Raw genomic sequence first — 12,906 nt, forward strand, 5'->3', positions numbered from 1 at the left:
CACCCCCATCTCCTACCTACTAACCTCATCCCGCCCCCTTGACCTGTCCGTCCTCCCTGGACTGACCTATCTCCTCCCTAACTCCCCACCTACACTCACCTTTACTGGCTCCATTCCCTGCATCTTTGACCTGTCTGTCTCCTCTTCACCTATCTTCTCCTCTATCCATCTTCTATCCGCCTCCCCCTCTCTCCCTATTTATTTCAAATCCCCCTTCCCCTCCCCCATTTCTGAAGAAGGATCTAGGCCCGAAGCGTCAGCCTTCCTGATCCTCTGATGCTGCTTGGCCTGCTGTGTTCATCCAGCTCTACATCTTGTTATCTCTGTGGTATTCTCTAATTTCCAAACTCACATGCATTTTTCAGCAAAGGGACCTGGAGCTGGGGCAGTAGCTGAAATTTTCTTTTCCAGATTCCATAAATGCTCAAACCAAATCTAGTAGGCCATAGTTTCACAATCTCAGGCAAGTCTGACCAGATCAGGTTTCTTTAACTTTGAAAGAAGGCTGAGGGGTGACGTAATATACTCACAGAAAGGTAATAGCACAGTTAGGCCCTTCAATCCATCCAGTCCATGTCGACTCACTCCAAGAGCAGTTCAGGTTACACCATTTCCTCTCCCTTCCCTGTCACCTTGCAATCCTTTTTTCTCATTTCAGGTAATTACTAAAATTAGTTTTGATCTGCCTTCATCATACTCTCCGCATTTTCCTGATCTGCAACATTCACTTTTTCTTCAAGTCGTTTCTGGTTCTTAATGACCTTTAATCTGGTTTTTGAGACTTTTTCCAAATGGAGCAGGTTGGGAACCTGTGACCTGTGGCTTGGGTTCAACTTGGCAGATTGGAGAGTTGTCTATCCCTTTCTTTGCTGATAGTTTGTGTCCTGTAATAGAGTCTCCTTACCTAACACTAGCTGTTGTCTGGCTCCAGTAGGTTTCTGCAAACATTTTTCTTTATACAATTACACAAAATTCTATTCTCTGCCAGTCCATCACTCACTAGTGCAGACTATTCCATCCTTTTATCACAGTCTCTTGCACACAGCAGCTGATGTCACTGTTACACTATGATATACATCACTGTCTCACTATTACAGGTGACATGGTGACTCAGTGGTTAGCCCTGCTGCCTCACAGTACCAAGGATCCGGGTTTGATTCCTGCCTCAGGTGACTGTCTGTCTGGAGTTTACATGTTCTCTCCGTGGCTGCGTGGATTTCCTCTGGGTGCTCCAGCTTTCCCCCACACTCACAAAGATGTGCAGGTTAGGCGGGTTAGCCATGGAGAATGCAGGGTTACAGGGATAGGGTAGGGGGTAGGTCTGGGTGGGATGCTCTTTGGAGGATCGGTGTGGACCCGACGAGCTGAATACCCTGCTTCCACACTGTATGGATTTTATAATCCTATCCATTCCTTTTATGCAACAGGAAAGATCTCTCTCCATCTCCTCTGTCTAAATGCGTCATTTTGATTTTGAATCCTCTTTCATATCTCCTTTCAATCTTTGCTTCTCTGAAAAGAACAACCCCAGACCCTCTAATCCATTCACGTAGCTAAAGTTTCTCTTCCCTGGAAACATCTTCATAAATCATTTCCCAGGCTTTATTTAGTTTCTAAATTGCAGTGCCCATGACTAGACTCTGCATTGCAGTTGAGATTGAAGCAGTATTTTAGTAAGGTTCAAAGTAACTGCTTTGTTTTTGCACTCTAAGCCTCTTTTTATAAAGCCCAAGATTCAGTGTGCCTTTTTAGTTACTTTCTCAACTGGACCTACTACCTCAAGTGATTTGTGCACATCCATTCGCAAATCTTTAAAGGACCTTTAAAATAAGGTATTTGAAAGTTGTAAAAGGTTTAACAGGGTTGAAGTTGAAGAGATATTTCCATTGCTGATGGGTGGTTGGGGTTGGAACTGACATTGAAACCCAGAAATATAAGTATCAGAAAGTCATGCATAAGTCCAATGGCGAACTCAGAAGAAACAACTTAGAAACACAGAGTCATAGAGCACAGAAACAAATCCTTTGGTCCAACAAGTTTATGTAGACCATAATCCCAAACTAAACTAGTCCCACTTACCCGCACTAGGCCCGTACACTTCCAAACATTTCTTAATCAAGTACTCATGTTGTAACTGTCCCCACATCCATCATTTCCTCTGGAGGTTCGTTCCACATACAAACCACTCTCTATGTTAAAAAAAACTCTCCCCAAGTCTTTTTTAAATCTCTCTCCTCTCACCGTAAAAATATGCTCCCTAGTCTTGAAATCCTCCACCCTAGGGAAAAGGCCCTTGTCATTTACCTTATCTATGCCCGTCATTATTTTATAAACACACAGGTTAGAAAGTGGAACTTGCTACTGCAGGGAGTGGCAGACAGGAGAGTATAATTAATATAACAGGAAGTTGATAAGTACATGGATAAGAAAGGAATGGAAGTATAAGCTGAGAAGGTGAGATAAAATAAGGGACAAGACGACTGAATCATTATTCTATAGGGCAAAGTGTTATGGCAATCCTTAGCCTCATCTGAGATCTTTTTTTTTGCATTTGTGTATTTGTCCCTGATGTGCTGGCAAGAAGGAAGGGCCAATAAAGGCTATGCCTCTCACGGTTGAAAACAAAGCGGTTGCTTTTGTCTAGAAGCTCCAGTTCTAACCTATATCTTCCAGTTTGCAGTTGGAGAGCCTTCGCACTGTAAGCCTGGGATCGTCCCAGTTCCAGACGTGGACCCTCTTTAATACATACCGTCCACAATATTGTGACTTCATGCTGATCTCCACCTCCTCCGCTAATGTTTGATGGAGCAACTGTCGGAGCTAGGAAACACAAAGTGGAATATATTTAACCATAAGAATGGAGCTGTATATAAGGGCATATACAGTATCAAGACAAACAAAAACTTCATTAGGCTCAGCATGTATTCTTGGCTGAGAGGTTGGATATCCATTAGACTGGTGACACATCTGACCTCCAAGAAAAACATTACTTGTTTGACAGCTCTAGCTCTCTGCTGCATTTATCACAATGCAGCAAACTTTGTTTTAACCAGCATCTTATCAACTGGCTCTTTTGATAAACCAGCAAATATTGTATACCTGAAATACAGCAATCCACATGTATTGATGCTGTAAATAAAGTTTAACAGTGATGTGTATTTCCTCTGAATTACATTTCTATTACTTACTGTGTGTTTTTACATTGATTTTAGGAGGTGTGTTGATGATTTTACATAGATTTTTTGCGAGATGCTGATGTCTTGAAGTTTCGCTTGGTCAGAGTTTACTGCAGTTACATATACCTCTTGATTATCTGGAATATTTGATCAACCAGCACACTCCTGGTCCCATCAATGCCAGTTAATAAAAAGTGTGCCGTATTTATTTACGCAAGATTGAAGTTTCAAGAGCCTGCAGCATCTGCGATATTTTAAAGGATCTTGATCATTGACATTTTTATTGCCCTGTAGTTAAAGGACATTTCTTTTCATAGTAAGAAGCCATGAATGATTTTCTTTTAAAGCATTTCTTATACAAACAATTGCCACTATATAATTCAGTGTTACATACAGAGTACAGGAGAGGCGATGGCCCAGTGGTATTATCACTGGACTGTTAATCCAGAGACCCAGAGACTCAGATAATGTCCTGGGGATCCGGGTTTGAATCCTGCCACAGCAGATGGTGGAATTTGAATTCAGTAAAAAAGAAAAATCTGGAATTAGGAGTCTAAAGATGACCACAAATCATTTGTTGGAAAAACCCTACCTGGTTCACTAAGAAAACTGCCATCGTTCCCTGATCTGGCCTACATGTGACTCCAAACCCATAGCTGGATGTTAACTGCCCTTTGGGCAATCAGGGATGGGCAATAAATGCTGCCCTAGCCAGCAATGCCCTCTTCACATAAACGAATAAATTACAGTGAGTCAATGGGCACGGAAATGTGATAACTAGGAATGGGGGTACTGGGAGCCATGAAGGAGGTGGATAGAGGGGCATAGGTAGCATGGATGGTACATGACGAATGTGTATACGGGGGTGGGGCGTGGTGACTGTGTGCAAGGGGTAAGGCTAGAGGCTCTTCATTTTATTGTTATCATTGGGGGTGAAGTCCCACAGCATCAAGACAGGCCTTTTAAACAGCCCACCCTGGCATGTGTGAAACCCAGAGGCAGTCTCTGAAACACTTCTCAGGTCAGCTGCCCCCCAGCTGCAGCCCACTCCCACCATCAGTGAAGAACTCTGTTCTTGCATGCGCTTTCTCCCAACATGGGTGCGGCAAGTTCTGGGAATTTTGCTGACTCCCTCTACCACCTCGAAGATAAAAATCCAGCTCAGAGCCCTGTCTCTTTCTCTCTCTCTCCGCTGATGCTGCTACCTGATCTAATCCATCGCAGTGGACCCCAGAGTTTAAAAACCAGGCGGGAAAACACACCGACGCTTCATCGGAGGCTGCACTGAGGATGTTACCCAGCATGGTAACGAAACGTCTGCGGGACAACAAACCAGCTCGGTGAGCCAACCAACCTCAACACCCACAACCCGAGCTACAGGTCTACTCCAAAACCTTAGCTACCTGATCAGCTGAGTTTCCAATTCTCAGCACTTACAGCATTTATTGTAGTGTTACTAGTAGCCGGGGTTCTCCATGTTTGTAGTAGGTCTCTGTAATAAGCCACAGCAAGGTCACAACTGAGGGCCGGTGGAGCTGAAAGTTATGTTACTTACCCGCTTCTCTGGTGCGTATTGTTTGTGAGGGCAGGCTGGGGTCACCGGTCCCTAGAATGTTCTTGGCGATGACTCGGAATTCATAATCCATCCATGGCGTGAGGTTGGTTACCCAGGCTGTCTCTGCATTGCCCTCAATATGTTGCGGAACTTGCCAGATGCAAATCAAAAGGAAAGAGTCAGACATTGGCTGCTGCACAAACTGGGACAAAAACTGCATTTTCTGCTTTGGGGACCCTGTAGCCTTCTGGAGCCAACATTGAGTTCAATAACTTTAGGGCTTGAGCTCTCCCGTGTCCTTACTCTAATCACCACACACCAAGCCCTTTTTATGACATAGTCTGCTATTTTACCCAACCCAGTGTTAGCCACTAACAGTCCCCATTACTAGCTATTCACCTTCCCAGCCAGATTGTTATCCACTCCTTTGTCTGTCCAACTGCTCTTCTCCCTCTTTATGCAGAAGATAGGGTGGGAGAAGAGGGTAAGGAGTAAACGATAAGTGGGGATAAAGCCCAAAAACTGACATTTTCCTAGCTACCATCAGTTCTGAGGAAGGGTCACTTGACCTGAAACATTAACTCCAATTTCTCTCCATAGATGCTGCCAAACCTGCTGAGCTTTTCCAGCAACTCCTGTTTTTGTTTCTGATTTACAGCATTTGCAAGTCTTTTAGTTTTTGTTCAAAAACTGCATTTACTGGATGCCACAGTGAATGAATGTCATGCTGAGCCATTAATGAACAGCAAGATCCCAGTTACTTCTTTTCGTTCCAATCATCTGTGGCTCAGTGGGTATCCTTTTTGCCTTGGAGATAGAAGGCCAGGTCTTCATGTCACACTCCAGAAAAACTGAACATAGGATCCAGACTGGCACACCCTGCACAGTAGTGGGGCGTGTGATACACTGTCGCAGATGCCACCTTCCAAATCATATATTAAATCAAGCCCCCAGCTCTCCACTCATGTGGATGTAAAAGATCCTGTGGCACCATTGTGAAGATAAGCAGGGGAATTCTCTCTGGGGTCCCGGACCTCCGCGAAAACAAAATTGCATTGCTATTTGTTGGATCTTGCTGTGTGCAAATTGGTTGTTTGTTTTCCTACGTTGCACTTCGCATTGACTACACTTCAAAAGGTAAAGGGCTGTGGGATACAATGAAGTTGTGAAAGTCAAATGGGAACCTTCCTGTCGGAAAACCCAGCAGGTAAAAAGGTGTCTGTCCATAAAGGTGAAGCCACAACTGGAGTGTTGTGAGCAGTTCTGATCACCACATCATAGGAAGTACGTAATTGCTCTGGAGAGAGTGCGGAGATGATTTACCAGAATGTTGCCAGGGCTGGAGATTTGTAGCTATGAGGAGAGACTGGCAATGTTGGGGTTATCTACCTTGGAACAGAGAAGGCTGATTAGAGTCGGATGATTAGATTAGGATGATTAGAGTCACACAGCATGGAGAAAGACCCTTCGGTCCAACCAGTCCATGCTAAACATATTCCCAAACTAAACTAGTCCCACCTGCCTGCAGTTGGCCCATATTCCTCCGAACCTTTCTTATTCATGTGCTCATCCAAATGTCTTTTAAACATTGTAACTGTACCCGCATCCCCACCACTTCCTCTGGCAGTTCATTACACACACGAACCAGTCTTCGTGTAAAAAAGTTGCTCCTCATGTCCTTTTTAAATCTTTCTCCTTTCACCTTAAAAATATACCCCCTAGTTTTGAACTCTCCAACCTTAGGGGAAAAAACTTTGCTTTTCGCCTTATCTGTGCCCCTCATGATTTTATAAACCTCCATAAGGTCATTCCTCAACCTCCTAGGCTCCAGTGTAAAAAGGCCCAGTCTATTTTTACAACCCAAACCCGGCATTCCCAGAAACATCCCGGCAAATCTTTTTTGAATCCTCTCCAAATTTAATAATATCCTTCCTATAACAGGGTGACCAGAACTGGATACAGCACTCCTGAGGAGACCTCAACAACATCAATTGTGAGGGGTAGATTTAGACTAGACAGGAGGAACTTATTTGCCTGGCAGACAGTTCAAAGCTTGAATCTATGACTCCCAGTTTAAGTGGCAGAAGAGGGGATGTGAGGAAACATCTTTCTTATGCAGTGGGTGGTGCATGTCTGGAATGCGTTGCCTGAGTTGGTGCTGGAGGATGAGACTCTAAGCCCTTCCAAAAAGTGCCTGGATCTACACCTTAGGTGCTGTAAGCTGCAGGGCAATGGGCCGTGTGCAGGAAAATGAGGTTAGAAAGGGCAAGAGACAACAAGGTGCAGAGCTGGATGAACACAGCAGGCCAAGCAGCATCATAGGAGCAGAAAGGCTATTAGCATCATAGCAGCAGAAAGGCTAGTAGCATCATAGGAGCAGAAAGGCCTAGCAGCATCATAGGAGCAGAAAGGCTAGCAGCATCATAGGAGCAGAAAGGCTAGCATCTGGCTGTCTTTGGGTTGCCATGGACAAGATGTACTTTATCACTTCTAATGATTCTATTTGCCAGGAATGTGACATGTGGAAAGGTGGGGAGGCATGTGTGTGGTGTTTTCAACTACTTGATGGGCAGGAAGTGTTGCCAACCCTCATTAGGTGTATTCCTACAGGTTTCATCACATGATCTGAATGCCCACAAAACAGCCTCCTTTCCCTCCCAAAAATAGGAACTGCTGGAGAAACTCAGGTTTGGCAGCAACTGTGGAGAGAAAGCAGAGTTAATGTTTAGAATCCAGTAAACCTTCTTACTTTCCCTATGCCTCCTTTGATAAAAGAAAGAAAGGGATGTATATCATGTTTCGTCATAACCAACAAATGTCTCTTTACAGCCAATTAAGCAGATTTGAAGCATAATCACAGTTGTAATCTCGGAAACACTGCAGTCAATTTGTGTACAGACAAGAATCCACAAACACCAATGTGATAACATAAGAACATGTGGACTGGGAGGTTAAGAAGGTGTTTAGCACGCTTGCCTTCATTGTTCAGACATTGAGTATAGGAGTTGGGACTTCATTTGAGAATGTACAGGATATTGGTGAGGCCTCTTGTGAAGTGCAGTTCTGATCACCCTATTATAAGAAGGATGCCATTAAACTGAAGAGGGCTCAGAAAAGATTTACCAGAATGTTGCCAGGAATAGAGGGTTTGAGTTATAAGGAGAGGCTGGATAGGCTGGGAGAGAGGGAAGTTGAGGGTAACCTTATTGAGGTTTATAAAATCATGAGGGGTATAGATAAGGTGAATGCCTTTTCCCTAGGGTGGGGGATTTCAAGACTAGGGGGCATACTTTTAAGTTGAGAGGAGAAAGATTTAAAAAAGTCATAGTGGCAATATTTTTCCATAGAAGTGGTCTGTGTTTGGAATGAACTTCCAAAGGAAGTGGTGGATGCGGCTACAGTTACAGCGTTCAAAAAACATTTGGATAAGTACACGAATAGGAAATGTTTGGAGGGATATGGGCCAGGAGCAGGCAGATGGGACTAGTTTAGTTTGGGATTATGGTCGGCATGGACTGGTTGGACCAAAGGGTCTGTTTCCACGCTGTATGACTATATGACTCCATGACTATAAGAAACAGGGAGCAAGATTAGGCCAGTCAGCCCCTGAAGCCCACCCTACCCCACATTCTATAAGATCATGGCTCATCTCCCAGGCCTTGACTCCTTTTCTGTGCCAGCTCCTGATGGCCCTCAACTCCTCAATAGTTCAAAAATCTATCTCCCTTCTGTTCAAGTACTACCAGTGATCTAACCTCCACAACTCTCTGGGGTGCAGAGGCCCAGGCATTCACTACCCTTTGGGAGATGAAATTCCTTCACATCTCAGTCTTAAAATAGTGCCCCCTTTATCTGTGACTACATCCCCTAGTTCAAGAGAGTTCCACTAGTCGAAACATCTTCTCAACATCTACCGTGTCGAAACCCCTCAGGATGGACGGTGAATTTATTTTTGTAATTCTGGATAAATATTGGCAGGGACACTGTGGATAACTCCCCTGTTTGTCTGGAAACAGTAGGATCTTTCATATCCAAGCAGGCAGGTGGGGCCTTGGTTTAATGGCTCATCTGAAAAATCGCAACTCCAAAATTGCAGCCTGACCTCGTTGCTGGGAAGCTAACATCACTGGACTAGTGGTCCAGAATCTCAAACTAATGTTCTGGTGGTGCAAGTTCATGGAAGATGGTCAAATTTGAGCCCAAAAAATCTGGAACGCAACACTGTCATGGAGTAATACAGCACAGAAACAGACCCTTCAGTCCAACCAGTTCTTGCTGTCCATAATCCCAAAATAAACTAGTCCCACCTGTCTGCACTTGGCCCATATCCCTCCAAACATTTCTTATTCAGGTACTTACCTAAATGTCTTTTAAATGTTGTAAATGTACCCGCATCCACCACTTCCTCTGGAAGTGCATTCCACGCACGAACCACTCTCTGTGTAAAAAAGTTGTTCCTCATGTCTTTTTTAAATCTTTCTCCTCTCTCCTTAAAAATATGCTCCCTCGTCTTGAAATCCCCTACTTTAGGGAAAGGACCCTTGTCATTCACCTTATCTGTGCTCCTTATGACTTTATAAACCTCTATAAGATTACCCCTCAATCTCCTATGCTCCAGTGAAAAAAGTCCCAGCCTATCCAGCCTCTCCTTATAACTCAAACCGTCCATTCTGGTAGCATCCTGGCAAATATTTTCTGAACCCTCTCCAGTTCAATAATATCCTTCCTATAAGAGGGCAACAAGAACCGCACACCGTACTCCAGAAGAGGCCTCGCCAACGTCCTGTACAACCTCAATATGACGTCCCAACTCCTATACTCAAAGATCTAAGCAATGAAGGCAAGCGTACTTTCTTAATCACCCTGTCTACATGTGATACAAACTTCACAGAATTATGTACCTGATCCCCCAAGGTCCCTCCGTTCTACAGCACTACGCAAGTTCATTGTGGCTGCATAACCATTATTGTACAACCCAACGGACTCACTAATATCCTTTGTGGAAGGAAGCCTGGCCTATCTGTGATCTCAGACCCACAGCAATGTGGTTGTCTTTTTGGGCAATTAGGGGTGGATAATAAATATTGGCCTAGACAGTGCCACCCACATCCCATCCATGAATTAAAAAAAAGAATTTTGCAGAAGTGTTACCGTGCAGAAGGAGGCTATTCAGCCCATCACATCTACACCAGCACATCAAATGAGCATCATCATCTAATGCTGATTTCCTGCTTTTTCCCCATACCCCTACCCATTATCTCCATCAAAGTATCAGCCTTGGAATATGTATCAAGATTGGGACTTAAAAACTGGAATCTTGTGATTTAGCGGCTATAAACTGAGCCGTAGCTTTCAAATCAACTGAAGTGTTGAAACAAAATTAGTACATAAATGGGCCCTTAATTCCACAAGCCCTTTAATTTTTCTCTTGGTTCTCGGTTATAGCAGTTGTCTGGTGATTAACCTTCAACTTGTACAGTCCGAAGGGCAATCTGGGACAGCTGTGTAGACTGGGTTTGCTGCCTCATTTACCTGAGGCCTGGTAATCCTTGAACGCACTCCTGCATCTGAAAGTTCAATACCTTCACGAGATGCAACACCAGCAGAACAAATAAGAACAAACAAATAAACAGCATTCTCCTCCTCCGCACTGCCACCCACAGTTGATTATTCCAGATAAAAGAAAGGTTAACATTCCAAACAAGCTGCTCCTGGTAAATTTTGCTTTGGCCTGTTGTGAGGTTAAACTAGGAATCTTGCTGCGGTGAATTTAAAGTGATTGATTTCAGTAATCTCTCTTCCCCTGCCCCCAAGCTGACTTTCTGCTGTGCTGCACTGCTGGTCCCAACGATGTTGGGGGGTGGACATGGCAGTCCATTTATGGGAAATAAAACCACCACAAATAACATCAAAATGAAAAAGAATGCTGGAAATCACAGTGGATGCTGCCTGACCTGCTGTGATTTCCAGGACATATTCCAGCATCTGCAGTAATTTGCTCCTAATTCAATCTTTTTGCAGTTATTAAAGAACAGGTTACTTTAAACAGGTAGTAAGAACTGCAGGTTACCTTAAACTTTTTTTAAAAAAGTGGTTCTGCCAAGAGATTGGTCAAAAGGATCAGATTCTCCTCTTTTTAAAATTACAATTTTTAAAGCAGACTTTCCATGAGTAATTAAAGCAAAATGAGTTTCTATCCATCCTTCGTGTTGCCCTGTATAATACAACCAATCGTTAACAGATCCTGTATTCCCAATTCTTTTCAATACGTTTTTCCAACATGCAGAAATAATACAAAAGCAATTAAAGACAAAACCTGATAATACACTATCCCATATTCTCATTGTAACCAAAGTTGCTCTACTTTGAGGATATCTAATAGTTTCTTAGGGTTAGAACTTTTCTAGGAGAAACAATCTGATAATTGATGGCTTGTCTCAAGCCATTTTATTTAGAAATCTCTTTTCTTTCCAACATCTCTTTTATGGTGGCAAGGGCAATTCTGAACTTTTGTTCTCCAGGACATCCTCTTCAAATGAACTTTGTCCCAAACAGGACAATATACTATGGAAAATTTCCCACCTGACGAAGGTGCAGTGCTCCGAAAGCTTGTGTTTTCAAATAAACCTGTTGGACTATAACCTGGTGTCGTGTGCCATCTGACTCTGTCCACCCCAGTCCAACACCGGCACCTCCACATCATGGCTTCTACTAGTGACAGTGTTTCAGCATCTACAGTGCTTTTAACAATCCTTTTTATTTTCTTGGTTTTCCAAGTCAATGGGCAACTTTTATTTTTCTTTCTCTTGAAGAACATGATTAACCCAAACATATGAGAATATCCATCTAGACGACTAATATGTGAAACATTGCTAAAAATTATTAACCTCATATTTTTTGGATTGCCAAAGCTGGAAACTTGGGTGCACATTTCACAGAATTAAAATTCTGTAACATTTTCTTTAGTCTTAAAACCTGCCTCTATGACTGCAGTCAATAGATTCCAAGCCAATTGATGAGACTGAAATCAAGGAACATATCATTTCTTTTAGAGTTTATCGACTTCCTCATTCTCACATCTTTCATCCCACATCTAATCTCTCAGCTGTCTCCTACATAAAGATTTCTTTTTTAAAAAAATCAACGTGTTCAGAGATGTTATGACACACTTCTGGACTTGAACTCAGGCCTTCTAGTCCAGAAGTAGGAACATTACCACTGCACCACAGCAGCCATGCCTTTCTAATTTGTAATTAATAGCCATCATCTGTTTCTCCTAACCTCAAATAAAGACATTAACAAACTTAACAATGCGACTAATAAAACATTAACACATTTGCCTCTCACAGACTACTACAAATCACATAATCAGTATGCCATCATCACACCCAAATCTTTAAACAGGGAAATATATCTAGTACAGTGCTAACTATACCTGTTCTGACATTCTTCCATTCGTCAGATAGTGATGCTCTGGCTTGTATTATGTACTTGCCAATTGGGCTGTGGTTATCAAAGCCTCTACTCCAACTCAGCAGCACCGAACTATCATTAACTTCTTTCACCACAACACCTCCTGGAGGACCGGGTGGACCTGGGAAACAACAATATCATGCATTTATATAGCGCCTTCAATGTCCAAAAGGCTCTTGACAACAGAACAACTAGGCAAGATATGACACTGAGATACCACTGTAGATATCACGTTAGGTGACCAAAAATGTGGATAAAGTGGTGGGTTTTAAGGAAGTTCTTAAAGGCACAGAGTTTTAGGGAGGAGAATTGAACATTCAATGGCAACGAATGATGGAATGATTAAAACTGGAGATGCTCAGGAAGCTAGAATTGGAGGAATACAAAACACTTGGTGGGTTGTGGGGCTGGAGGGTGATGTAGGGATAGAGAATGGTGAGTGTAAGGAGGGATTTGGAAATAAAGATGAGAAATGTAGGGAAGGCATTCCAGAGCTTAGGGGTGAGACAGTTGAAAGAACAAACATCGCTGCATATCTAGAATTGAAAAAGATATTAGACATCTTGTAACAACTGCACTGAAGCAAGAGACAAAATGTAATCTTCTAGAACTGGGGTGGGGAATGATGATTTAACTTCAATACAGGAAGAAATAAGTACAATTGCACCAGAATAGGCTGAAACAAAGGGTCTTATATCAGGG

At 42.9% G+C, this 12,906-nt stretch overlaps 1 protein-coding gene across 1 annotated transcript in view; it reads right to left on the reverse strand.

The window, feature by feature from the left end:
• cntn2 (contactin 2) overlaps positions 1–12,906 on the reverse strand; it is a 189,180-nt gene that overhangs the window by 26,747 nt on the left and 149,527 nt on the right. The window contains exons 15-17 of the mRNA XM_048612184.1: positions 12,167–12,325; positions 4,732–4,881; positions 2,750–2,820 (exon numbers count right to left, since the gene is read on the reverse strand). Coding sequence (XP_048468141.1) covers positions 2,750–2,820; positions 4,732–4,881; positions 12,167–12,325 — 380 coding nt within the window. The remainder of the gene's footprint in view (positions 1–2,749; positions 2,821–4,731; positions 4,882–12,166; positions 12,326–12,906) is intronic.

Source organism: Rhincodon typus, chromosome 25 (genome assembly GCF_021869965.1).
Source record: "Rhincodon typus isolate 14 chromosome 25, sRhiTyp1.1, whole genome shotgun sequence".
In the NCBI taxonomy this organism is placed as follows: domain Eukaryota; kingdom Metazoa; phylum Chordata; class Chondrichthyes; order Orectolobiformes; family Rhincodontidae; genus Rhincodon; species Rhincodon typus.